The sequence below is a fragment of the Danio aesculapii genome, chromosome 15 (assembly GCF_903798145.1).
Source record: "Danio aesculapii chromosome 15, fDanAes4.1, whole genome shotgun sequence".
Classification (NCBI taxonomy): Eukaryota; Metazoa; Chordata; class Actinopteri; order Cypriniformes; family Danionidae; genus Danio; species Danio aesculapii.
Window position 1 is genome coordinate 9,374,865 of NC_079449.1, and position 27,500 is coordinate 9,402,364.

A 27,500-nucleotide genomic window follows, 5' to 3' on the forward strand; every position below is an offset into this window, starting at 1 on the left:
ACTGGTAGATCCAAGGCTCTTCTTTTTTTGCAATACGAGAGGGTCCGCAGTGATGCATCTCCCCAAACTTCACCAAGTTTCTTTGGTGTGTGGGTATAAAATACCTGTCCTGAGCAATCTAAAAATAAATAAACAAAATCAGCACTTAAATCCATGCCATGCAAACAGTACACTGGATTTATTGAAGGGATATTTTACACAAAAATGGAAATTCTGTCATCAGTAATTCACCCTCCGCTTGTTCTAAATCTCTCCTCAGATGAACACAAAACATGATATTTTAAACAATATAGGTAACTAAACCATTCTTGGTCCACAGTGAAATTCCATAGCATTTTTGTCTTCTGTTGAAGTCAGTGGGGACTATTAAGTTTTTCATTTGCTTTGTCCTTTAAAGTTATCATTTGTGGTCAGCAGAAATAAATAAAAAAGAAATAAAAAAATCAATCAACAACTTGAGGGTGAGTAAATGATGAATACACCCAAAAATCAGGGAAACACCCATACACTACGGCCAATTTAGTTTATTAAATTTACCTATACTGCATGCGTTTGGACTGTGAGGGACATGCAAACAACTGACCCAGCTCCAGGACATGATGGATTCGCCTCTGCTGCTAAATGAGGGTGTTTCAACGATTTTTGGGTGTATTTCTCATTTACTCACCCTCAAGTTGTTGATTTATTTATTTTATTTCTGCTGACCACAAATGATAACTTAAAAGACAAAGCAAATCAAAAACTTGATCGTCCCCACTGACTTCAACAGAGGAAAAAATGCTATGGAATTTCACACCAAGAATGGTTTAGTTACCTACTCCTCCATATACCAAATGATGTTCGCTCCAACCTTAAAACAGAAATTTTAAATTTGCAAATGTATGCCGGACCAAATAACAACAAAAATCATGTACTTACCCAGTTTAGCAATGGAGAAAAGATAACTGGAAGGCTGGAAGTGGTCATCTCCAGGGGTACATTAAACAGATAGAGAGAAAAAAAAAAACTATAAAAATGCGCACTTTTAGCTGCAGAATTAGTCTTTTATGTGAGTTCTTAAGGTACATCACATTTGCAAATTTAGTGGGCAAATAAGGTCCATTTTACATGGTCAATTGTGCACTGATGTTCATCAGTGTGCTTAATTCTCATGCTTAGAAACTTGCAAAAGAGTCAAACTCTTGATCACAGATTTCTACTGAAATAACAGTCATAACGCAATAATTAATATAAATAGGTTAATGTCTGTAATATCTCAATTTGGTCAAATGTTCCAGGAGTGGAGTTCTGAAATTTCTGAAGTGTGCTTAGACTCTATATCAGTCATCTGTAATTACCTGTGGCCTCATGCCTGATACAGTCTAATACCAAATTCACACTGAAATAAGGCACAGAAACGCTTTTGAAAGAGACATTTGTGTCTGTACACACTACCAGTGCTGTTCAGAGAAGTATAAATGCATTTACAGAAGAATTACAAATGTAGAATTTGATTTTAAGACATATGGTGATGTAAAGACACCTTTACAGTATATGATACTGCTTAAGTGTGTGTATCTGTGCATTTTTACATCATGTAAATATTACAAAATACAGAGCTGTTGTTTTCTCACCTTTCTCAACAAGATTATCAAGGAGGATTAAAGCTCGCTCGGTCCAGAGCAACCTACAATGAACAAACAAACAAAAAATAAAATTAACCACAAATTAACATGAGCTGACAGACAACATTTATCAGTTGAGTGGTCACAGCATCACCTGAATTGAAAACTGGGCAAGGACAGTGTATGTTTAAGGGCTTTGTATTATTGTTTATAAGCATATATTACTACTATTATTATACAAAGCTAGCAGATGTTACAATTCTTATATGTATAATTTTTTAAGCTTATATTTAATTGCTGTATGACATATATAACCGATTAAACATTAATATTAGCATATAACATTATCAGGGTTGTGGTTTCATCCCTGTAGGTTAGTATAAGATGTAGGGAAAATGCAATTTTCAGGGCCATCAATATAGTACACACAAACAGTAATAATAACAACATTTAACCTTCAATAAATAATAATCAAGTACCTTGAAATGGATCATGAATCCTCTTCTGATAAAAGATGATGTAGCAAGCTTCTGCTCTGCTCGTCCAGGATAACTTTCTCACGATGCGATCCATTCAGCGCCCTCTAGCGGCGAATAATAACCAATAATAATATAATGCTCAGATTCCGTACTTCTTGGGAAAACTAGCAACTTCCTGAACAAAATGTAGCACATATTTGTGTCTATATTAGTATTTAATTGTTACAATATAGTTTCCTAGCGAAAGGACAGTGTTTTTAGACAACATAACATACCTTCAACCAGACTGGACGCGACTCCGGTTTGATGTCTCTGCTGGGTCCTAAAGACTAGAATTACTGCGGAATATCTCAAATACGTGTATCATTTCCTCCAAAAGTACTGTAGAGATGAACACGGAGGTAGAGAAAGCGTTTTTATCCGCATATAGATCGGCTATGAAGCGCGCACGCTTGTATCATCAATAATTACGAGTCCAGGTGAAACAGATATAAAAAAAACACGACACGAGGAGGCAATTTGATTAAAAAAATAACAATATTACTGCATTAGAGCTTGCATAAACTTTATAACGCAAGGGCAACATCACGTACGCATATTAATACAGCGGTTCTGTGTCAGTTCAATCAGTTGACTGTTGAAATTTCAAAATTGTAACCCAACTGTTTGAGTTATTAAATAAATAACCCAATAAAAGGTTTAAAATAACCCAACAAAGCACCAAATATTTTTAACTCAACCATTGGGTTAAATAAATAACCCAACGTTTTTTAGAGTGCACGCGAACACGGGGAGAACATGCAAACTCCACACAGAAACGCTAACTGACCTAGCTGAGGCTCGAACCAGCTATCTTCTTGCTGTAAGGTGAACCCACTGCACCACTGTGCAGCCCTGTTTTATTTTCAATCCACTCAAATTTAAAAAAAGAAATGTTAACTTAATCAATTTTTGTTGGGTTAACATAAAGGAATTGTGTGGAACCCAGCACTTTTTACAGTGTAAAGTAGTTTACTGTAAATAAAAAATGCTGGGTTCCACACAATTCCTTTGTTAACCCAACAAAAATTAAGTTAACTTATTCGTTTAAGTGTATTGAAGATAAAACTATTAAGTTGTCACAACAAGCCTCAAGAATTGTGTTGTTTCAACTCATTTTAAATAAGTAGTTTAAACCGGAGATTAGTGGGCCTCAGCGATCCTGCAAAATTTAAATAAACTCAATATTAAACTATAATTTTTGGATTTCATTATTAATATGCTGTATAGAAATGATCAGAGTAATGCACTTTCTCCTGTTCTCTGATTACTTCAAACTTGGCGCAAAAACTAGTCTGCAACTAGTACATGTCTGTTCATTCACAAATTATGCGTGAAGTGAAAATGAAAGTCTCTCTTTGTGTGTTTTTGTGTGAATCATTTAATATATCCACATAGTTGTCCAAATTAATGTCCTGTGAGTGTTTTATAATGGAATATAGGGGGATCTAGCTAGGCTCAGTGGTGTTTCTGCCATAGACTGTAAAGTAAACATATGAGCTTCAGACTCACTCTGATGGAGCTGTTCACTGTTCCCGTCAGTGATCTCCCAATAATATCCAGCTGCAAACACAATATAAGTAAAAAAAGCATTTTTTGTACTACAAGTACTACTAAACAACAGTTAATATCTTAATAATAGGCAGGTGATAAGCCAGTAGTTAATAGTGTGAATTGTTACTTAAACTAAAGTGTTACTGAATTTTCTATACTTTTTAGTTTTTTTTGGAAGCACAAGTATGTCTTTAAACGGAGAATGAGTAGTTCTAGTTATACATTACAATATATTTATTCACTACACAATATTTTGACACAAGGTTATAATAAATCTGAAATATGTGGAATATATAGGAATATATGGCAATAGTTGTATAAATGAGTCTTTTGGAAAATAAAATTACACTGTTATAAATAACAGTTGTCCGTAGCTTGTGATTTACAAATGTTTTCCATTTATTTGAATTGCATTAAAGGACCTTGCTGAAAAACTGACCAAATTTCAATGTTAATGTCACTTTTGTCTGCTTTTTTGATTTTTAATTAAGACTGGTTGACAGAACTATGTGAAAACTGGAAATGAGAGAAACTTTGGAATTAAAAGCTTAATCAAATTACCCCAAATATTTGATGTGTAGATGTATATTCTATTCTTAGAAGTGTGTAATGTAAAGTTTTCTAAAATGATTGTGTAAAGGCTTTGTTGTGAACTAACAGAGTTGGTTATAGGTTTGTGCATTTGGTCATTTTAAGCTGTAAATTATGTGTGTATTCATACTCTAACTGTATTATTATATTAACACAATTTGTGGCATAAGAAGCTGGGTTTTGAACCATAAAACTATGGGAATGTCAATATGGTGTCTATACACAAACAGACAGACGTATATGTCAATGTGTGAAATGTTTGCATGCTTTATTTTACATGTTTGTGAATGTGATATTGTTACAGAAAAGAAATGAAAACAAAGTTGTGTTTTAATTGCTTGAATGATTCCAACACTAAACTTAGACAGCAAACGGTCTCAACCTTGAGATTCTGCGACCGCACTCATGAAGGTGTTTGTTGACAATCTGCCTTGTCAGCAAATACAGCAGGCTAAAAGTGTCATTTCACTAACTGCATCAACAGAAGTGCTAGCCGGTCTTAAACTACACATTAAACCTGGCCCGAAATGCATTCAGGCACTCAATTATGACTTGAAAATGTCGAATCAGTAGCACCGTTCTGGCTTCAGGGTGAACCAAAGGACAGACACTGGTCACACTTCTCCGCATCCTAAGTGCTCTCCAATGACTTCCTTTTGTTTTGCCTGTCTGCCTTAAAATGATGCCAATCTTCATTCACCCCATGACGGTCCTGACAGGATGCTTCCCAGTCATCTGGCTAGTTCTGACCCCCTTTATATTAAACAGGCCCCTTCACCTCCCCTCATCCCAAATTAACCCCCTGTCAGTGCCCAACAATAGAAGTGGGCATGGCTGGAGTCTGATTTATCCCACACTTCGCCATGATGGGGGGCATCAGCTCCACCCCCCTGCCCAGTCCTGCCTTTCTAAACCCACCATAGAAAAGGGCCGTCAGTTCATCTTCCAGAAAAGCCACATGCGCTGATTGGGGGAATTAGTTCAGTCAATGACTCTATATAGAGCTAAATAGGGTGACTTTGTATGTGAATTTGCAGTTGGGACGTCCTGCTTGTGCTTATGCGCGTCTATAGGAGCGTCTCCTGCATGCATTGTCACTCCTAAGAAGGAACACGCCATATTTTGGGGATTCTCCAATGGATTACTAGCTAATAATTGACCTTATTTGTGGCATTTTTGAAGACGTTTGCAGCAACTTATTGAAATAATGCAGTTCAGAGGTTGCAATTGCAGACTTTTTATAAGGAACTGTGTGCTGCTTATGGTTTGGTATCAGGGATATTGGGGTGCCACCATGTTGCCAATGGCCCGATACACTTTACATGAGGACTTAGAGTCTGTATTACTTCCAACAGACGCGGGAACTCAGGAGGGGACTAGCAATAGGGCCACAGAGACCCCCACTGCAGAACATGATGACGACAACTCTCTGGGCTACACAGGTACTGCTTCTTACTTCTTTTCTAAAACTACTGCTTCGTATTTACCTCAGCAGAGCTTTGAAGGGATGGTTCACCTCAAAATGAAGATGTTATAATCATTTACCAGGGCTCGAGATTAACCTTTTTGCTTTGTTGCACTGGTGCTCCTAACTTCAAAAATTTAGGCACACCCACCAATAATTATAAGCACGGTTACTACAAGATTTATATTAACAGATTTATTACATTTGAAAATAGCGCTAATGACAAACAAAAAAAATGCACCCACCGGCCATGTACGTACAGCATAACCTGCATGAGATGAACTGAGTTAACAATAATAACTGTGCTGTGTTCTCATGGGTGGTGTCTGATATTGCACAGATAAAACTGTCATAACTTATTATTTACATACGTTATCTTAATAGCAATAACGGTCTTTTCATGAGCTGCAATGTTAGTTTAATCTTCGTGAATGCAAGTCCTTTTGCGATGTTGTTCACAGTGTTTAATTTTACAAAATGTGTGGATGTGGCAAACACTGTTACCTCAAAACTCTTGTCCCACAGACTTTACTTACGGTGAATGCTTTAGTCATTTTCATTGCAGACTTGAAGCCACTGGAAGTCTTTTATCCACTTTTCGAGTGTAAATGGTGGATTAACATTCACCACATGATCACTAATCAGATGTGCTATTATTTGTAACTTTGAGTGGTTTCTAGAACAAAATCTATCAGTGTTATTTTCATTCTCTTGTATCCAGAATATGACCAATTTACGGTGCTTTTACCGTAATTTATTTACATTTTCCACCGGCAGTACAAAATCGTTATTTTTAGTATTTACTATTAAATTTAATCAATTCCAAACAAGTGATGAGTGCATGTACAACAGTATTTTTATTATTCATGATTCTATCTATTTTAAATGGTTTACAAAAGTAATTTTCTTGTCTCATTTTTGTCCTCAACTACAGTATCAGTGCTTGATTACGTTGATTACGGTAGAATACCGCAAATTCCTAATATCCAGTAAGTTACTGTAAAAAGTTTTAATATGACCCACAATACGGTGCATATTACATTTCACTACTGTAAAGAATGTATGTGGTGTTTTACCGGCTGTTTTTGCACGTAAATAACTGTAAAATTGCGACAGTCTAATGCTGCGTTCACACTAGATGTGGATGAAGCGTCAAGCGTGAGTGATTTACATGTTAAGTCAACGCAAAGATGTGAATAGACATCCTGCGGTGCGGTACGTGTGAATGAGGTGGCGCGAATGACGAGATTTGCATGAAGCGCCGCGAGTTAAGCATTTTGTGCGATTGACGCGAATCGCTCGAGTTGGAAACTCTGAACTTCAGCGGACATTCGCGCCATGTTAACCAATCAGGAGCTTGCTCTTGTAGGGGCATAATTATAATGTAGCACCTGTTGTTGGTGTCCTGGGGGAAAATCCTCCCCTTACCGACATCGGACAACAGTTCATCAAACTAGGCTTGGCTCAGTTGGAAGCACCGCTAAAGCTTCCATCATCCAGGTTAAGTTTCTGGAGAAGTCGATGAACTCACAGAGCTGGGTGCACCACTGGATGGATCTAGTGGACTCAGATATGACTCCAAATTAATCGATGCTGTTTTTCAGCCTTCATAAAGCACATAAACACAGTTATTCTCTCAATAAAATTCATGTTAGCCATTTAGTAGAGAAGCTAGAGTCACCCGGCAGACCGAAACCCAATGACCTGAATCCGCGTCTATTGTGAAGTGAATTTGATGCGCGAATGAAGCAGATTTGATGCATGAATAAAGCAAGTAAACTCAAAATGTTCATGCGTATATTTACGTGCAAAATCGCAATTTATCCGCGTGTGCCGAGTCTGGTGTGAACCCAGCATAACAGTGCTGTTCCATTGACTTCCATAGTATTTGTTTTTTTCTACTAACTGCAAAAATGTTTTTCTTACTTGTAGTTTTTGTCTTGTTTCTCGTTCAAATGTTAAAAAATTCCTTAAGATGCGTTATTAAGACGAGCAAAAATATTGTCTAATTTTCAGAAATAATATGTAAAAATAAGCACGTTTTTCAATGGGGTTATCAAAATAATCGTATTTAAAAAGTGAAAAGAAGATTATTTTGCTGTCCACATTCATTATTTTGCTTTGAAACATGACAAAAATGGATGTATGGATGTCAATGGTTACCAATACCCAACATTCTTCAAAATATCTTCATTTGTGGTCATTTTCATTTTTGGGTGAACTATCCCTTTAAATATCACATTAATATTATAGGAAAACATGTTTGCGTTCTTATAAATGTAAATCCGTCTCTTCTCTGAGCATTTTTTTAGTTTGAAACATGTGGTTGAGAAGGTTATAGGTGGCAGGTCATAACATGACACGTTTTTATGTACAAACAACCTGTTTCTGATCCAATCGTTGCGGATATTGTAGAGTCTCTTATTTCAGATTTCCATTGACGGCTTTGCATAACCCTCACCTTAAGTCTGTTGATGCATCTGAATTGTGCAGGGTTTACTTGTATTTCTAAACCGTTTATATTCTTTACAAATGTTACCCAAGTCAAGCTGTAGACATTGGACACCCTTTGCGTGTTATTTTCGAGAGATAAACCCAGAACGTTCTGACGTTCGTGACATAAAAGTGTAGAGTCAGCCAGAACTCCAATTTCCAGATTAAATGCACTCGGATGAGATGAGTCAGTCGGAGAGAGAAGATCTCTGACCCTTTTTGCTTAAGTGGAAACGGAGTTCACCTTCTTAGGGCGAGAGCGGAGTAATCTCCTGCAGTGTTATGTTTGGAGAAAGCCTGCTAACATTCTGACCTTCACTGCAGAAACAAGTCGATAACTGAAAAGCCAGCTTGAGCTATGTGGGTGAAGGATCCATTGGAAGATGAGAATAGCATGCTTGGAGTGTAGAGAATGACACTAGAACATGGCGCCTTTCAGAAACTCACAAGGATAAAGATACAATACAGATGATGCTTACTTCCTGCCTGACTGTGGTAGAAAAGGTGCTATTAGAGTATTGTTGCAGATATTTTTGAATGTATTTTAGTTCTTTCCTTGGCTTGGTGTTCTCATGCGGTTATATGGAGAGGTTTAAAGGGTTACACAATGTCAACAAACTCTCTTATGCTTCTATTCCTTTCAGCAAATATTTAGCTCTGTATGTAGCTCTGTTAGAAATGGTCTTCTTTTGTACACGGCCATTCAAAAGTTTAGGAGTGCTAAGATTTATTTTTTAAATGATGAAAGAAAGTCTCCATGTTTAAAATCAGAAACTTTAACAACTTTGTTTTTTAATATGTCATTTATTTCTGTAATGACAGTGTTGAAATATCTATAAAGTCTTAAGTTTTAACTAACAGTATTATAATATTATAGTTGTTATTATACATTAGTTATATTCAAGTGAGTTTGTCGCTGGCATTATGTTTGTCAGGTAAGGCATGAAAACTCAAGACGGTTGCTTCATGGCGACTTCATACTACTTTTTTGGGGTTCATTTTCATGGTTTCTAGAATCGTACTTTGTCAAACTCGAACCCCAGTCTGCTCTGTTCCACCTCCCAAGTCAAGCGCCATTTGTTGTGAGCTACTGAGCAAACCAGTCACATCAAAAAAGTCAACCATACAGAGATAAGCAGTCATCAGTACCACCCTGTAGTATTTGTTTCACACATAAAATGCACACACAAGCACTTATTTCCAGGTTTCCAAAAATATCCGCCAGGGAACATTTTCCCAATGAGCCTGCGTTGAATATGTTTCATCTGTTTGTGATAGTTTGAATCTTGCTGCTGCAGATACTGTTATAGGGTATATGCAATAGGACTTTTAGTTTTCAGTAACCCACTTCAAGCACTTCCTGTGAACTGCCATTACAAAATTGTTGCATTTAAGGTCTGTTTTCTTTAAAAATCAATGATCTTCACTGCCTGATTGCTACACGTTAAAAAGTGACGCTCAGAATATACAAGCATTAAAATCCTATTGTTCTGTGCCCAGTCTTTAAAATATGAACTTTTATTTTATTTATTTATTTTTTATTATTTTTTTTTTCGGGGCTTTCACCTTTAATGGATAGGAAAGTGTAGATTGGAAGGATCGGCACAGGACCATGAGGCGGGAATCGAACTCAGGTCGCCATGAGCACAGGAGTGCATGTGTCGACGCACTAAGCACCACACCACTGGCGCCGACTAAACTTTTATTTTACCCTAGTATTTTCAATGGAGTTTCAGCCTGCTGCTCCTGACGGCACTTGTGTTTAGACGTCTTTTCATCTCATTTTACACTTGAGCAACTAAATGAATGCTTAACATAGACTGCATGTTTCGTACACTTTTCGCTATTCAGCGCACTCAAACGAACACTCCTCCTTCATTGAAAGCCAGATAAGCATGTTTGTGTGATCATTCTCTCGGTGAATACCTATTGCCCAATCCAAATTTTGATTGATGTCTTTTGGACCAGTAGTTTTTGAGAAAAGACGAGAAAAGTACAGCCTTCACATGTGTACGGAAGGTGATAGGTGTCAACGGTGTTCCGTACAGGATTAAAATAGTGTTCCGTACACAGCGAATAACTTCATTTTACCGGCAAAAATGGACCTTGTTTTAAGTCTTTAAAAACCAACGTCTGAATATACTATTATTTTTTTATGTTTAACTTTATAAATTATTATATTTAATAACTCTTTATGAAAATTTGAAATGATATAACTATACAACCATTTAATTTTTAAATCATGTTTATTGACAATTTGCATGACAATTTAGAATATTAAAACATTAAATTCATGCAAATTAACGCTAATTTAACTGAATATAAACATCATCACTGCATAAAGAGGATTCAAACAGCTCTTTCAGGCTCTCTCTGGTGGAAAGTTGCGCCATGTGATCATCACCCACAACTAACGTTTAAATATCCCCATTTCAAAGCATTTATTCAACAAAAGATCATTTATTTAACAATTTGTGATAACAATATTCGTTTCATAAAGACTGTGATACTGTGTGATGCATCAATTAAATGCAAATGCATATTGTTTTTGCCTTAAATGTCTCCCTTCCAAAGAGAAACTCACCGCTTTAGCTTGCCCACTGTCTGTTTTCAAGCACATTAGGTAGAGGTAGCAGACTTACTGAATTTTCCCTGAAACACGTGGTAGGAGGGTCTCTGTTGTGATTGGGGGTGAAAGAGTGGGAAATAAAGATTATGTAGCTTGTTTAGGACCAGTAAGTATTTATTCAGAGATTGGCGTTAAAAGGTAATCTGTACAGAACATCATTGTGTATGGAATATGGTTTGTCTACGTTACTTATTTTTAACTGATTACATTTTAATTACATTACAACATCGATTCCATAAAATGAACCATATGGAATTGAAAATAGTCACATTACCCTTCCCCGGAAGTTTATCGGTAGGGGAAAAAACACTACCTCTGCATATACCTCATTGTACTTCATACTGCGCAAACCCCAATGTCTGTGGTGGATCTGTGTTGCATTTGGTAGTCTGGGAATAACAGTCCCATCTCCAGTGCATCCTTATTATGAGGTCCCATATAGACCTACAGTCCTGACCTTGAAGGCCCTACGATCATTAGTAAGACTGCCTTCCTAATGCCATGTATTATTAGCGGTCATGGTTTCAGCCTCAGGGACGTGCCAATGCAAATCTCCCACACGTTCAGGGTTAAATTTTTCCACCCCTCAGCGGACACAAGCACTCTTACAATGGAGTTTATCCACAAAGCATATTCCCCACAAAGCGCTCGCTTCTCCCCAGGGTGGAAAACATGGCAAATGCGGGTCCTTCCTTTAGGTCCGATCCCACTTGAGATGTAATTACCTCCATCGCAAGTCGACCAGAGGGGTTTCTCCCTAAGAGTCCAGAGGATGTGGGCACTTCTTATATTCGTTTTCCCCCATGCAATCGCTTTTCATCACAAATCCCTGAGCTTAACTCACCCCGCGTTCCAGTAAAATAGGGCCATCAGGCCAAACGCTCAATGCCGAACCGGGATAATTCTGTCAAGAGCAACTTGAGTGCTGCTGAGAATGAAAGGAGAGGACTAGTTGGAGATAAGAAGCTGGTGGTGTTGGGGCTCTTATTATTCTGCTACACGTCTGTTTGGCACTGGATAAAGAATTTAAATTTGTTTATTATATCCACTGAGATTAGCATGGGTGAAGGGATACAGAAATGGGTATGTCGTCGCAGAGTGCTAGCTAAGCACCATTTGGCACACAAAATTAAATAGCCTTTAAAATGCCAGCATATTTTAAGCTTGAGTTCTAAGTGGCCTGCAACTTTCCTGAAGAGGATGAAAAAGAAAGCCCACCATCCCCTTTCTGTGTCGATTCTGGAGGTCCATATGGTCTCCTCATGACTGTCAAATGAGGCTGTACCTGATTGGCAAAGTTGAAAAAAAAAAAGAGGAAAAAAAAACTTGTGTTGGATCCAAACCAGCATATTCACAAATGCTGACATGTAGCTTAGAAAAAATCTGTGGATCCAACCGGTCGTTGACTAAAACCATGATGTATTTTAAAATGTAGTTTTCACAGAAATGACAACTTCCATCAGTTTATTTGACAGACAAATCACAAAAATATACAGCACTCAGCATAAATGAGTACACCCCTCACAGAACTGTCTTGAAAATTAATATTTTCTATAAGAAGCTTTACAACAATGTATTTGTGCATATACAGTCCATCCGAAAAATTATTCGTACCGCTTCATTTTTTCTACATTTATTTATGTTGCAGCCTTATCCCATAATGGATTAAGTTCATTTATTTCCTCAAAATTCTACACACAATAGCCCAGAATGACAATGTGAGAAGATTTTTTGAAATTGTTGCAAATTTATTAAAAAAAGAAAAAATTAAAAAGCAGAAAAATCACATGTACATAAGTATTTAGTCTTTGCTCAGTACTTTGTTAATGCACATTTGGCAGCAATTACAGCTTCAAGTCTTTTTGAATATGATGATATTTTGCTGAACCTCTCAAGCTCGATCAGGTTGGATGGGAAGCAACTATGTACAGTCATTTTCAGATCTCTCCAGGGATAATTAATAGGATTTAGGTCTGGGCTCTGGCTGGGCCACTCAAGGACATTGTTGTGAAGCCACTTCATTGATATTTTGACGGTGTGCTTTGGGTCATTGTCCTGCTGGAAAACGAACAATCGCCCCAGTCTGAGGTCAGGAGCACTCTGAAGCAGGTTTTCATTCAGGACGTCTCTGTACTTTGCTGCATTCATCTTTCCCTCTATCCTGACTAGTCTTCCAGTTTCTGCTGCTGAAAAACATCTCCACAGCATGATGCTGCCACCACGTAATGCCTGGCATTCACTCCAATGACTTCAATTTTAGTCTCATTAGACCAGAGAATTTTGTTTCTTATGGTCTGAGAGTCCTTCAGATGCCTTTTGGCAAATTCCAGGCGGGTAGTGGCTCCGTCTGGCCACTCTATCATACAGGCCTGATTGGTGGATTGCTGTACAGATGGTTGTCCTTCTGTAAGATTCTCCTCTCTCCACAGACGAACGCTGGAGCTAAGACAGAGTGATCGTCGGGTTATTGATCACCTCCTGGACCCCTCTCCCCCGGTCACTCAGCTTAGATTGCCGGCTATTTCTAGGAAGAGTCCTGGTGCTTCCAAACATCTTCCACTTACCGATGATGGAGGCCACTGTGCTCATTGGAACTTTCAGAGCATCAGAAATGTTTCTATAACCTTCCCCAGCCTTGTGCTTCAAGACAATCCTGACTCGGAGGTCTACAGACAATTCCTTTGTCTTCATGCTTGGTTTGTGCTTTGACATGCACTGTCAACCCTGGGACCTTATATAGACAGGTGTATGCCTTTTCAAAACATGTCCAATCATCTGAATTTACCACAGGTGAACTCCAATTAAGCTGCTGAAACATCTCAAGAAGGATCAGTGGAAACAGAATGTACCTGAGCTCAATTTAGAGATTCACGGCAAAGGCTGTGGATACTTAAGAACACGCGATTTTTCAGCTTTTTTATTTTTTATAAATTTGTAACAATTTCAAAAACTCTTTTTTCACATTGTCATTATGGGGTATTGTGTGTAGAATTTTGAGGAAATAAATGAATTTAATCAATTTTAGAATAAGACTGTAACATAAATGTGTAAGAAGTGAAGTGCTATGAATACTTTCCGGATGCACTGTAGATCCCACCTGTCATGAAATAATCTTTGCTGTGTCAACACAGGTTACGTCCAGTGGTACAACCAAAGTCTACATTTAATGGATTTAACGTTTTAATTAAACAGTTGTTTTAAGTGCACAAAAGATAATTGGCCATATTCATTGAGAAATAAAGTATTAATTTTCAAAATACAGAGCACTGTGTATATAAAAATATTTAAGTATATATATAAACAAAAAACTCCTTGAATAACTCAAAAGTACTTTAAAACTCTCCAAAACTTCCCAAAGAAGGGGGTGGCTGGAGAACATTTAGCAGTGCCAGTTGCCACAGGCAAAGTTCTGAAAGTGCATCCAAACAATTGCACATTTTTACATTCACGCCGCATTTCTCCCACATGCTGCTTTGTCACGGAGGAGTAAATGTGTTCAGCCATCGCAGGCCGGACTCGCTGCTTGCTCGGGCATGAGAGTGTATGCGGAGGGTGAAAGTTCTGGCTGAGTGTCATAAATCTGCATGGCACCTGCTCCCCCGCACTGCTTTAGCGCGTGTTGTGAGGTCAGCGGCACCACATAAGCTGTACATCATATTTATAGTGCTCATCGCTGCAAACCGGCGTGTTTTGGCAGCTGATGGCAGCAGGGAGACTGAAAGAACCCTTGCGGTGTTTGTCAAAGGAAGGACGGGTTTTAAAAGCAGAGGACGTGAGAGAGGGAACGTTAGCAGATTTGGAGCATGTGGGAAGTATAAAGTGAGGTAAAAAGTAACACTTTTTTCTTTGGCCATTACTGCAGATATCAATCTCACATGTGAGTTCCAGGTGTTAGGCCATGTCAAACATGTTGTAAATCCACACACTTGCTGTGCGAATAAATCCATTTGAAAGATATATATGAATTTCCACATGCAGTAGCAGATGGTTGTGTACGCCAGTGTGATTTGAAATAGTAAATGCTCAGGAATATGTCTGTTTCTGTGTAAATCAGAAAGAAGCGCAGTGGATGTTTCTAAATCAAATCAAATCAGAGTGATATGCAGGGTTTTCAATATATTTGTTTCTGCGGTTGGATCATGCTAACAAGTGAAAAGCCCGACTAACTTCATTCTGATGGAACAAATCATTTAGACTCCATTTGAGACTCAGTTTTGTGGCGCTGGATTGAATGCATGCCCTTTGGAAAAATATGTTTAGGTATAGTATGTAGTATAGAAGTATCGGTATACTTTTTATGTACTTTGAAATCATATACATTATCTGTCTGTCTGTCCGTCTCCATCTATCCATCTATGTTTCTATCTATCTATCTATCTATCTATCTATCTATCTATCTATCTATCTATCTATCTATCTATCTATCTATCTATCTATCTATCTATCTATCTATCTATCTATCTATCTATCTATCTATCTATCTATCTATCTATCTATCTATCTATCTATCTATCTATCTATCTATCTATCTATCTATCTACACAGTGTATGCGCAAAGTATTCATAAATTGAGCTCGGGTACATTGTTTCCACTGATCATTCTTGAGATGTTTCAACAGCTTAATTGGAGTTCACCTGTGGCAAATGCAGTTGATTGGACATGATATAAAAAGGCATACACCTGTCTGTATAAGGTCCCAGGGTTGCCAGTGCATGTCACAGCACAAACCAAGCATGAAGACAAAGGAATTGTCTGTAGACCTCCGGGACAGGATTGTCTAGAGGTACAAGGCTGGGGAAGGTTATAGAAACATTTCTGATGCTCTGAAAGTTCCAATGAGCACAGTGGCCTCCATCATCCATAAGTGGAAGATGTTTGGAACCAACAGGACTCTTCCTAGAAATAGCCGGCCATCTAAGCTGAGTGACCGGGGGAGAGGGGTCCAGGAGGTGATCAATATCATCTGAAGGACTCTGACCATAAGAAACAAAATTCTCTGGTCTGATGAGACTAAAATTGAACTGTTTGGAGTGAATGCCAGGCGTTACGTTTGGAGAAAATCAGGCTCCGCTCATCACCAAGCTAATACCATCCCTACAGTGATGCATGGTGGTGGCAGTTTTTCAGCAGTAGGAACTGAAAGACTAGTCAAGATGGAGGGAAAGTTGGATGCAGCAATGTACAGAGACGTCCTGAATGAAAACCTGCTTCAGAGTGCTCCTGACCTCAGACTGGGGTGACGGTTCATCTTCCAGCAGGACAATGACCCAAAGCACATCGCCAAAATAACAATGGATTGGCTTCACAACAGCTCGGGGAATGTCCTTGAGTGGCCCGTGATATATATATATATATATATATATATATATATATATATATATATATATATATATATATATATATATATATATATATATATATATATATATAACTCATTTTGTGCTAGGTATATTGTAATTCAATTATAGTAACTCATAACTTTGTGTATTTAGTGTAGTTTTATATGCTGAACTGGAACCACCTAAAGAATACTTAGTATGCAATTCAATACATACCTGTGTAAGTTCATTACACGCATGATTCATGATATGAAAGTGTTGTTTATTGGTGTTATGAGTGTACCATACTATTTCTCAGTGAAAATATGTCAAATAATAATAGTGGTTTGAGAGTGATTGCAAACAAAATAAAATAATAAATTTAGAGCATGGGACATCATAATTAGGTCTCAAACTAATTTCTTACCAAAGGTTTATTGCTAGGGCATACTCATAAGTTTACTTGCAGTACAAATGGGAAACTTTATTGTGCACTGGTTGTGCATTTAAAGGGATAGTTCACTCAAAAATGAAAGTTCAGTCATCATTTACTGACCCTTTACTTGTTTCAAACCCTTATGAGTTTCCTTCTTCTGTTAAACACAAAAGAAGAATTAAAAAAAAAAAATGTTGTGAACCATTTGCTAACCATTGACTTCCATATTATTTGTTTTTCCTACTATGGAAGTCAGTGGTTACAGGTTTTCAGCTCTCTCCAAAATATTTTCTTTTGTTTTCAACAGAAGAAAGAAAATCAGAGGGAGAGTAAATGGTGAGAAACCATTTTTGGGTGAACTATTCTTTTTTAAAATGTACTACTGATGCACTTATATATTACACTTAAAAGTATATTTTTATATACTAAAAGTTGACCACTTTAGACACAGGTATTCAAGGTCAATTACGGCTATACTACTAGTACATGGATGTTAATATGCAAAGTATATAAAATATACTGTTACATTTCATAACATGAACTTGAAGTATACATCATTTTGCAAGGAATGCGAATTTGTATTGTTTTGGTCCAAATACCCAAAATTTTGAAATCAAGAAACATTTGGACTAGTTAATTTTTGTCTTCAGAAATGATAATTCAAAATTGAGTTGTTCCTTAAAACAAGAAAAATAATCTGACAAGGGGGCTTCTTGATCTAAGAATTTTTTGATATTTAGACTAGAAACAAGACAACAAAGGCTAGTACACACTGGACAATTTTTGCCCGTACTTATCATCAGAGTTTTTTTTAAAGATGTTTTTCCACCATAGATGAGCACATGATTTTCACCATCAATGAGCTGAATAAACACCAAAATCACCCCCCTGCCATTATGTGGCACCTAATGAACTATCAAGAAGTTCAAAGCCCTGAAATTAAACTCGCCATTGAATAGCTCCATAAAAATAATGTAGTTGCTGTTGCATTTATTCTATTATCATTGTAAACATATTTATCTTGCCTCGGTGCATCTTGTCCTTCATAGAATGAAAGTGAAACTGTGCTCACCTTTAACCCCTACAAGGCCATGCCCGCACTTATACGTTTACATTCAAAAACACATATATTTCTCTCTGTTTCGGCCCCCCATCCGCAGTTTAATTTCTAGATGTCTTAGTGTGGATGACCATTTTTTCTGATGGAATTGAATATGATAGTGTGGACACTGAGCGTTTTTAGACACCAATCTCATTGGTGGAACAGTTTTTGACGCGACACATCAAAAAAAAAAAAAAAAAACGAGCCCAAGGCATTTTTTTAAATGACATTTTACGTTTTTAAAGCATCCTGTTGTGCAAGGGCCTTGTTGTGCAATTCCCGTACAGTTACCAACCAAATTTGAGTTGCACATCTCTTCGTTCCTCTCCCTTTTGTCCCAATGATTGGCAGTTAATTCCAGTTTGGCAGTGTTGCAAGACCTCATGTTTGTGTCAAGGCTAATATGGGAACAATCAGCAAAAGTGCCACTTGTGTATCCTGCGCAGTCATGTTTTAATCATTACTCAGGACACATTAGCTTTGACCGAGGAATATGCAGTTGTCCTTGCTGTAGTGGAGTATATATACAGTACTTCCCCAGGTTTATTCTCACTCCTGCTCTGTGGGGCTGTGTTAATAATTCAGCAGGACTGCCGGTGAGGGTCTTGTCCAACAGCTTGCGAGGCACCGATTGGTCGAATCCCCCGTGGTGAAGGTGGGGAGGGCACATACAAGCCAAAGACAAAGGCTATACTTGGCTCGGTTTCTCTCAGACAGCTTCTCCATTCATTTAAGCCTCTTCAACCAGTAAACCAATTAAGCCAATTAAGCATGAAAACACAATGCTGCTTGTTCTTGCCAGTCTGCATAAAGGAGAGCAGGGAGACGTGCTTCTGATGAGGCTAGTTAAAGATTCGGACAAGATGAAATGTCCCATACTAGTCATCTGAAAGTCTATTGTTTTGTAAATGTATCTGGATTAGTAAGATTTTGTCAAATGTTTTAAAAGGAGCCAGTTCTGCTCACCATGGCTGCGTTTATATGATCAAAGTCAGTAAAATCTGTAAAAATGTCAAATATTATTACTATAAATAACTGTTTTCTTATTGAATTTAGTTTCAAGTTTCATTAATTCCCGTGATTCAAAGCTGAATGTTTTATTCATCATTACTGCAGTCCTTAATGTCGCATGATCCTCTTTTGTTGTGATCCGTTATTATTGGTACAAAATCACTAATAATAAAAAATAATAAATAAAATAAAAGTAGTAGCTTTATTTGCATTTTTTACATTATAAATGTATTTACTTTCACTCTTGAACATTTTATTGTGATGAATACATTAAATAATTTTTTATATTGTTTCCCAAACTGATGACAAATAACAAAAGCAAAAACAACAACAACAACAACAACAATAATAATAGTAATAATAATAATAATAATAATAATAATAATAATTATTATTATTATTATTATTATTATTATTATTATTTTATTATTATTATACTAGTACTGCTAATGATACATAATAATAATAATATTCTTAATAATAACAGTAGTAATAATAATAATAATAATAATAATAATAATAATAATAATAATAATAATAAAATAATATTAATAAAATTTAGATAATAATAAAAAATGTAAAAATAATATAATAATAGTATTTCACTCTTGAACAACTTATTGTGATGAACAAATTAAATATTTTTATATTGTTTCCCAAATTGATGACAAACAACATGAACAAAAACATACTACTACTACTACTAATAAAAATATTAATAAAATTAAAATAATAATAATAATTTGTGATAAATAAATTAAATGATTTTTATATTGTTTACCAAACTGATGACAAACAACAACAACAATAATAATAATAACAATTATTATTATTATTGTTGTTGTTGTATTTCTTCTTCTTTTTTTTTCCAGGGCATATTATGATTACATATTTTAAGGATTGTGTGAAACTGAAGACTAATCATGCTTAAAATTCTTTAAACTACACAAATTAATTAATAATTTTTAAATCATTCAATAAAATATTTAATATCCCAATAACATTTCCCAATTGCTCAAATTTTACTGTATTTTTAATGCAACTTTTGTGAGCAAAATAAGCTTATGAAAACTTTGATCGTTTATTATTATTATTATTATTATTACCTTTATTTTACCAGGAAAGACACATTTTTACAAATATGTGGATCCAAGCGTCCAGTTTAAGGTGCTTGCTTTACCAATACACAGGTGAAGCACAAGCACATAATGTTGCACATGTTTAATTGCGATCTTCACCACTGCATTTCCCTCAGTCCACATCTAATCACATGCTGGCCTCTGTCTCCTCAAAAGATACTGGCTGCTAAAGGGTATTCAGTCCATGCAGGCGAGCGGAAACGCAACAGCCTGTTTACCCGCTAGCCAAGCTTTTGTGTCTTCCAATTGCGGTGTAATGCAAAGCTCTCACGTTCTTTTGCGCTTTCCTCATTTCGCCGTCTGTCTTTTTTTGTGTGCGTGTAATGTCAGTTGTGGCAGGGTTCTGCATGGAGGGCCTCTCTGAATGGCAAAACAGAAACAGATTTGTTCAGCCCATCCACCCCCATGTCTGAAAGCACAACACAGAGTTGGTAATGAATGAAGAGAATGTCCTCTTTATGCTGTTTTGTGTATTTCTTCTTTTCTCTGGGCACTTTTCTGTCAGAAGCTTTTTTTACTTTTACATTGTTTGTCCAAGAAATGCGCAGCTCTGTTGTGCCTCACCTTTCTATAGCGTTTGTATTCTATAAAGATTCTCAGCACTGATCAAATGCATGTTTTCTGATGGTAAACCTCACTGCACACAATGCTTTTCTTACTTGGAGTTTTTACTTTGTTTCTAGTCAAAATATCTTGAAATTCTTAAAGCAAGAAGCATTGTACAAAATATTATCTTGTTTTTAAAAAATTATGTGTCAAAATTAAGTGAGTTTTTCTTTAAAGGGCACATAGTTTACCTCTTTTTTCTGATTTAATATTAATATTATGGTTCTTCTGAGTGTGCCAGTTTAGGTTCAGTTCAAAACACAATTCAGATTTTTTTATTATAATGTGTTAAAGTGTCATGTTGGGGGCGTGTCCACAGTTCGCTGATTTAGGGGTGTGTTGCTTCACATGTGAATTAGTTTCAGCTTCCCGCCAATGTAACAAGGGGGCGGGGCCATGAGCTCACCCGCTCTGCGTTTGCAACAGAGTCTGACAGGCAGACTGAGAAGGAGCTGGAATGAGAGGTTCAGCAATCAGTCGTACATGTACGACTCTGACACAGACCAAGCAGAGAGTACAAAATCATTTGTGTCTTTGTACAGTTTTACAGCCAACTGTGTGCTAGTTTCAAGTGCCGAGCTTGTACACAGAAACTAATAACCACGCACACTGAATTAACTTTGACTGAGGCACTGGATGCGCCGCTCGAAGCCGCGACACGGCACACCAGACACTCTCTGTGGCGCGGCAGAAACATGAAGTGTGCCGAATCGTCACGCCACGCATTTTTGAATTCTAAACATAGGTTTCTGTAGCGGTCCGCGGCGCCCAGCCGTCGACTTGAGTGTACCCTGATAGAAACCAATGTTTAGAATTCTAAAACGCATGCTAGATAAGATCACAGGGAGCTTCTGGGATCGCGAGAAATGCAAACGGCTGAAGTATAAGGTAGACTCAATGAGAGGTACACATGTTTGCAAACCTACCTAAAGATACAACCAATAATTCCGATTAGAGCGATAATGTGGAGAATACTGATCTTGTGTTGAGCCCAATGAGCCCTGCATCTAAAAATAGAGCTAGGGTGTTCCTTTAGTGATATCGCTTCGACTCACGCTGAAAATGGCGGACGTGAATTAACAAACTGAGGATATGATGACACGCCTGTCAATCAATATTGGTGGGCGGGGGGACTGCACTCCTACGTAAAGTTGCGGTCGGTTTGAAAACCGCTCCAATTGGTCCACCGTTTTTATGTTGTTAAATTGAAAAAAAAGCACTGGGTGTGTTTATATCACCCCAATATGACAGTCTATACACCATACATGCACATATGTCTGTCCAAACAGCTTGAAAAGTAGATTTTTTACCATAGGTGCCCTTTAAAACAAGCTAAATAATCTGCCAACGAGGTAAGCAAATGAGTCTAATTTCAAAGCGGGAAAAATAGTATTATTTTGCTAGTTTTAAGGGAAGAGTTACTTAATTTTGACACATTATTTCTATAAACAAGATAATATTGCTTTACTTGCCTTGAAAATTCTTCTTGATTTAAGAATTCTGAGATGTTTGGACTAAAAAAAAAGACATAAAAAACTCCTTCAGCTTAGTCTCTGATTTATTTGGGGTCACCTACACTAGAAATAAATAAACAAATAAAGGAACACGAGCTGTCACTAGGGTGGTACCTTTTTGGAGGGTACAAATTTGTACCTAAAAGGTCCATATTAAAAGTGTTCCTTTAAAACTTTTTTAGGACTATTATATACTTTTGAGGTACCAATAGGGACAAATGTGTGAAAAAGGAACCACCCCAGTGACAGCTCGTGTACCTTTATTTCTGAGGGTGTACAGTGGAATGGACAACCAATTTCTCTAGCATATGTTTTTTTGTGACAGATGCCCTTCCAGCTGAAACCCATCACCGAGAGTACACTAACGGCTGTTTCACACCGCAAGCGTGAGCAGAGCGTAAGCAGCACGTATAGAGAGCGGAAGCAGCGTGCATATATATATATATATATAGTTGTTTGTGTGTTCACCTCAATTGTTAATATGAATCTGCAGCCGGAGCTTTGTGAGTCATTCTTTCCCAGTGACAACACTTGCGCTGAAGATGTCCTGAGAGATTGCTGGAACCTAGCTTGCTTGTTTTTTAGCCAGGCTGACAAGTCACGGAAGTTTTCTGGTTGGAGGAGTCTGGGAATGACAGGGGAGCTCTTAGTGTCCCGCAGCGTTTCCCAGCCGGTGTGGCCTCGTGTCAGAGGTCTAAGGGCAGAGGCTCAGTCGTCCTCATAGGATTAACTCCTCGTCTGAGGTCCGAACAGATTTGTCAATGCCCGTATGGAGCAGCTCTGCATGCATTATGGCAGCTGTGTGAGCTGCATTCCTGTATTCAACTCCAGAAATGACTTGCTGTCCTTCATCATAACTGGGTTAACACAGTGACACTGCATATGATTTGGATCCTCCTAGCAAGTTTTTTTTTTCTTTTTTGAGTCTGAGGTTATTTATTTGTCATAATAAAATATTCTACAATTTACTACTGTATATATCTGCCAAGAAATGGTGTCTTGAAGTAAATCAGAATAATTTAACTGAAGGCTGACTTTAAGAGGATTTTACAGGATTAGCCAAAACAATATTCGCTAAGGATGTCGACCACAGCCATCTCACAGTGATTTGGAAGAAATCATTTAGGTGTATATAATTATTTTATAATGTGTGAATTTAAAAGGAACTCAAGTCCTTCCTTTTGAGAATCTTATCTGTTTTGAGCACCTGGACTGATAGGAAAGCATCAGAATAGTCATCTTTATCAGACAAATAAACAAATATGGGAAGCGCTGTCGCCTCACAGCAAGGAGGTCGCTGGTTCGAGCCTCGGCTGGATCAGTTGGCATTTCTGTGTGGAGTTTCCATGTTCTCCCTATGTTTGCGTGGGTTTCCTCCGGGTGCCTTGGTTTCCGCCACAGTCCAAAGACATGCTCTGTAGGCACCACGGTGTTAACCCAAGACCATGGGTGGGAGGGCTTTCTCATACAGTGCGCCTAAGCTGTGGAATGCACTCCCCATCAGCATTAAGAATGCTGCCTCTCTGGACCGTTTTAAGAAACTTCTTAAGACTCACCTTTTTGGCATTGCTTTTAACTTAGGATGATCATTTTGTTTACCTTTTATTCTATATTATGGTTCATATTTTTATTGTTTTATTGCATCTTTTATTGTTGTGCTATTTTGCTTGCATTGTATTGCTATTGCTAGTATTTTGCCTTGTAACGCTTTGAGTTTAAGAAAAGCGCATTACAAACAATTATTATTATTATTATTATTATAGGTGAATTGAGTAAGCTAAATTGTCCGCAGTGTATGTGTGTGAATGAGTGTATGGATGTTTCCCAGTGATGGGTTGCAGCAGAAAGGGCATCCGCTTCGTAAAACATATGCTGGATAAGTTGGCGGTTCTTTCCACTGTGGCGACCCCTGAATAATAAAGGGACTAAGCTAAAAAGAAAATGAATAAATGAATGGATGAATGAATGAATGAATGAATGAATGAATGAATGAATAAACAAGTAGGACTTTAAGGACAACAGCTAATAGTTTTTGGCAGGAGTGATAGACAGTGTATTGTAATGGATGTGTATGTTATGGTGTTAAACTAGTGCACTTTTCTTTTAAAACTGCATTTTAGAATGAAAATGCTCCTCATCCAGACTAACGTTTTTACTGCAATGTGGACAATCAAATCCACACTATAAAGCATAAATGTATAATATGTGGCCATTCATGCTCACTGGCCATGTGCATAGAACAAAACATCGTTATGCAATAACTTGCCTCATTACACACATATGTGCGTGCGTGTGTGTATATGTTGCTGCCACACATTGCAGATGAAAATCCAGAATTTTGGATGCTAAATATTCTTGACCAGTCGGCTGATTTGACCCCACATAAGGTCAGATGTAGTAATGAGCTAAAGCCAATCAGAGAGTCCTGAGCTGAATAGTCGTTGTGTTCACAAACTCGACGGAAATGTCTGTGATTGGCCAAAGTGGTCATAGAGGCAATCATCCTGTGTTTTAAATGAACCTTGGTTTAATGTCTCATCTGAGAGACGGTGCTGACTGAACAGTCTCCATCACTATACTGGGGCATTAGGGCCCACCTGCCCAATCTCATGAGAAAACAGAAATATTTGAGGTGGCTCAGGTGGTTTGAGGTGGTTTAGTGGCTAATTTATACAAGTTCAGTTGTATGAAAATGTACGCTTTTTAAAAGGAGGCGTGGCACCCAACCCCTCCCCTAAACCCAACCGTCATTGGGAGATGAGTAAATTGTACAAATTAGATCATACAAATTCATACGAATCAGCCACTAAGTCAGAAAGTTACAAATTTCTATGATATTTCGTTGGACCCACACATACCGTAGGAGCATCCCCTGGCTTCAATACCACCACTTCCGGCAGCAACCTAGTTTTCCCATGTGGTCTCCCATCCAAGTACTGACCAGGCACAGGCCCGTTTAGCTTCAGTGGGCAACCATGTGAGATCTAGCATTGATCTAAAGCAGGGATGGGCAAACTTAGGTCCTGGAGGGCTGATGTTCTGCAGAGTTAAGCTCCGACCCTAATCAAACACACCTGCCTATAGATTTCTAGTGATTTTGAAGACACTGATTAGCATGTTCAGGTGTGTTCAATTAGTGTTGGAGCAAAACTCTGCAGGACAATGGCCCTCCAGGACAGAGTTTGCCCACCCTTGATCTAAAGCAGCTATTTTACTCCTCCTCAGGTGGTTATTGTTTACAAAACTAACTAAATCTTATTGTTATTTAACGTTGACATTAATCAGACAAAATTTGCAAAACACCCCTCAAAGCTCATCCAAGCTTTCCTGAGCGAAGTCCCAAGATGCAGCGCACCCCCTGTCGAGATAAAAATGTGACATTTTCCACTTCGGTGTTTGGAAAGCTTGCTTTTCTTCTCTCTATGGGGAGTATTGTTCTTGGAGAATGTTTTTGTTTTAGCCGGCGCTGTTTTGTTAGGTGATGCCGCTTGAAAAGGAGGCGTAAAATAGTCTTAGTCAGGGGGAAAGGGAATGTGTTTCTCTCTCACTCGCTGCGTGTGTCAAACCCTCGCCCCCATACCAATACAGCCCAGGCCTGATGAGGGGGGTCCAAACATGTTGAAAGAGACGCCCCAGCATGGAGTCCGAAAAAGACCCCTTTTTCTGTTACCAATACAGAGACATCACAAGGAAGAGAGAACATCCACCAAAACTTGCTTTGAATATTAAACAGAGAATTGGACAGAATGAAGGTTATTATGTGTAAAAAATCTGAAAAAAGGGGCGTGGCGATCGCTGTCCATATTGTCCAAAGTGTGTCTGTTTGCGACTGCTCATTAAAACAAGTTTCGTCAGCTGGTGAGATTAGAAATAAAGCGTCTACGATGGGGAATGAAGAGCTTTTCTTTGGTTTCTGGAAGTTAGGGAGTTTTAAAATGCAACTGGATGTAATGGTTTGACCTTTTTCAGTGCATAAATTTTTTTTTTTCCTCAGAGAGGATAATTTAGCGCACTTAAGATCTTAAAAATCTAAATAGCGTCTACCATGGAGTCCTTCACTCTGTTGGTTTCCATTTTGGCAATGCTAGTCATGATGGGTGTTCAACATGGAGGAACTCCAGGAGTCCCTCGCCATGCTAGCCTCAGGAACCAACCAAGCCAATGGTGTAAGCATCTACGCGAGAGCTTTCTAGTAGGAGCCCATCACGGCCCTACCCAACGGCGCCATCACAACAGCAAGAAGCATAAATGCTACCAGAACCTCCAGAGTAAGTTCACAATATCTAAACATGCGTTTCTGACACATGCGTTTTTATAGTTTGTTTAATTTGCTGATGGTTTTGTTAGTCTTGCTCTTCTGATTTGCTCTTCAGTGTTTGGGCTTTCAGCAGTGAAAAGCTGGTTAAGCTGGTTTGACACAATCTACATTTTAAAAGCGCTATAGAAATAAGGATGAATTGAATTGAATTTAGTTGTTTTTATTTTGTGAACACATTTCTATTTAGTTTTTTAGTTCTATTTAGTTTCAGTTTCAGTTAACAAAACATGTCTAGTGTCAACCAAACCTATTAGTAATAAAAAAAAAAAATTTTTAAATAGTTTGAACAAACACTAAATCCAAAACCATAGAAACGCACTATATTAAAGTTAAAATTTGAAGAATTCTGAGAAATTCTGAAAATTCTCAAGACATTTTTTTCCAAATTCAAGTCAGGTCGAGCTTTATTGTCATTCCACTACATGAGTGGACATACAGAGGAACGAAATTACGTGTCTCGCAGGACAACGGTGCTACATAACTTAATCACAAACACAACACTGGACATAAGAGCTATTTTAAAAACCTATGCATAACTAACATATAGTATAAGATACATCAACTATATCCATAAGTAGGCCCACACGGAATCTGTGCATGCAGAATTCCACAGATTTTCCTCAGAATTCCACAGATTTTTAGCCCATCAATAATTCTGTTTATTTACTTGAGTAAATGTGTGTAAATCTATATTTATAGAGTTTTTTAATTAATTACAGTAATATTATTGACTAATATGAAAATGTTCATCTGCTTTATGTACAATGCAGTTTGTAAAGTAATATTTTCTGTTTTTTAGTAGATATATTATATGAGAGACTTGCTTTGTTTACCAAATAAAGTGAATCTAATTGGATTTGCATTTTAAACATTAAATAAAACTTAAGATATTATTTATTTCACATATTAAGGTTTTAGTTATGATACTCCCAAAATAATTCAGCAGAAATAGCATAAAACGTCCGCAGATTCCGTCTGGCCCTACCCATAAAACAGGCTATACAAGTACTTCTACATGAGAGAGAGGTATTAAAGGTAATTATTTTGCAAAAGAGTTGTTTAAGGTTGAAGCAAGCAGTGAAACATGATTGTGGTACATTTATTATAAACATCATTTTCATTATTGAGTCCTTGTAAGATGGAGTTTGGATAAAGTGTCAGGTGCATAAGAGAGAAGAGTGTTTCTACAGCGTTTCTACAG

The 27,500-nt window shown here is 37.5% G+C and overlaps 1 protein-coding gene and 1 long non-coding RNA gene across 5 annotated transcripts in view; one reads left to right on the forward strand and one right to left on the reverse strand.

Annotated features, from left to right (window-relative positions):
• LOC130241896 (uncharacterized) overlaps positions 1 to 77 on the reverse strand; it is a 398-nt gene extending 321 nt beyond the window's left edge. The window contains exon 1 of the long non-coding RNA XR_008838916.1: positions 1 to 77. This exon is cut by the window's left edge and continues 20 nt beyond it. This is a non-coding gene — a long non-coding RNA (uncharacterized LOC130241896).
• The window catches only part of robo1 (roundabout, axon guidance receptor, homolog 1 (Drosophila)), a 514,376-nt gene that overhangs the window by 139,333 nt on the left and 347,543 nt on the right, over positions 1 to 27,500 (forward strand). For 3 of the 4 annotated variants that reach the window (XM_056473875.1, XM_056473876.1, XM_056473879.1), the window contains exon 2: positions 5,623 to 5,709. The exons of the other annotated variant lie outside the window; for it this stretch is intronic. In XM_056473875.1, the coding sequence (XP_056329850.1) occupies positions 5,623 to 5,709 (87 nt within the window). The remainder of the gene's footprint in view (positions 1 to 5,622; positions 5,710 to 27,500) is intronic. 4 annotated transcript variants of the gene reach the window in all.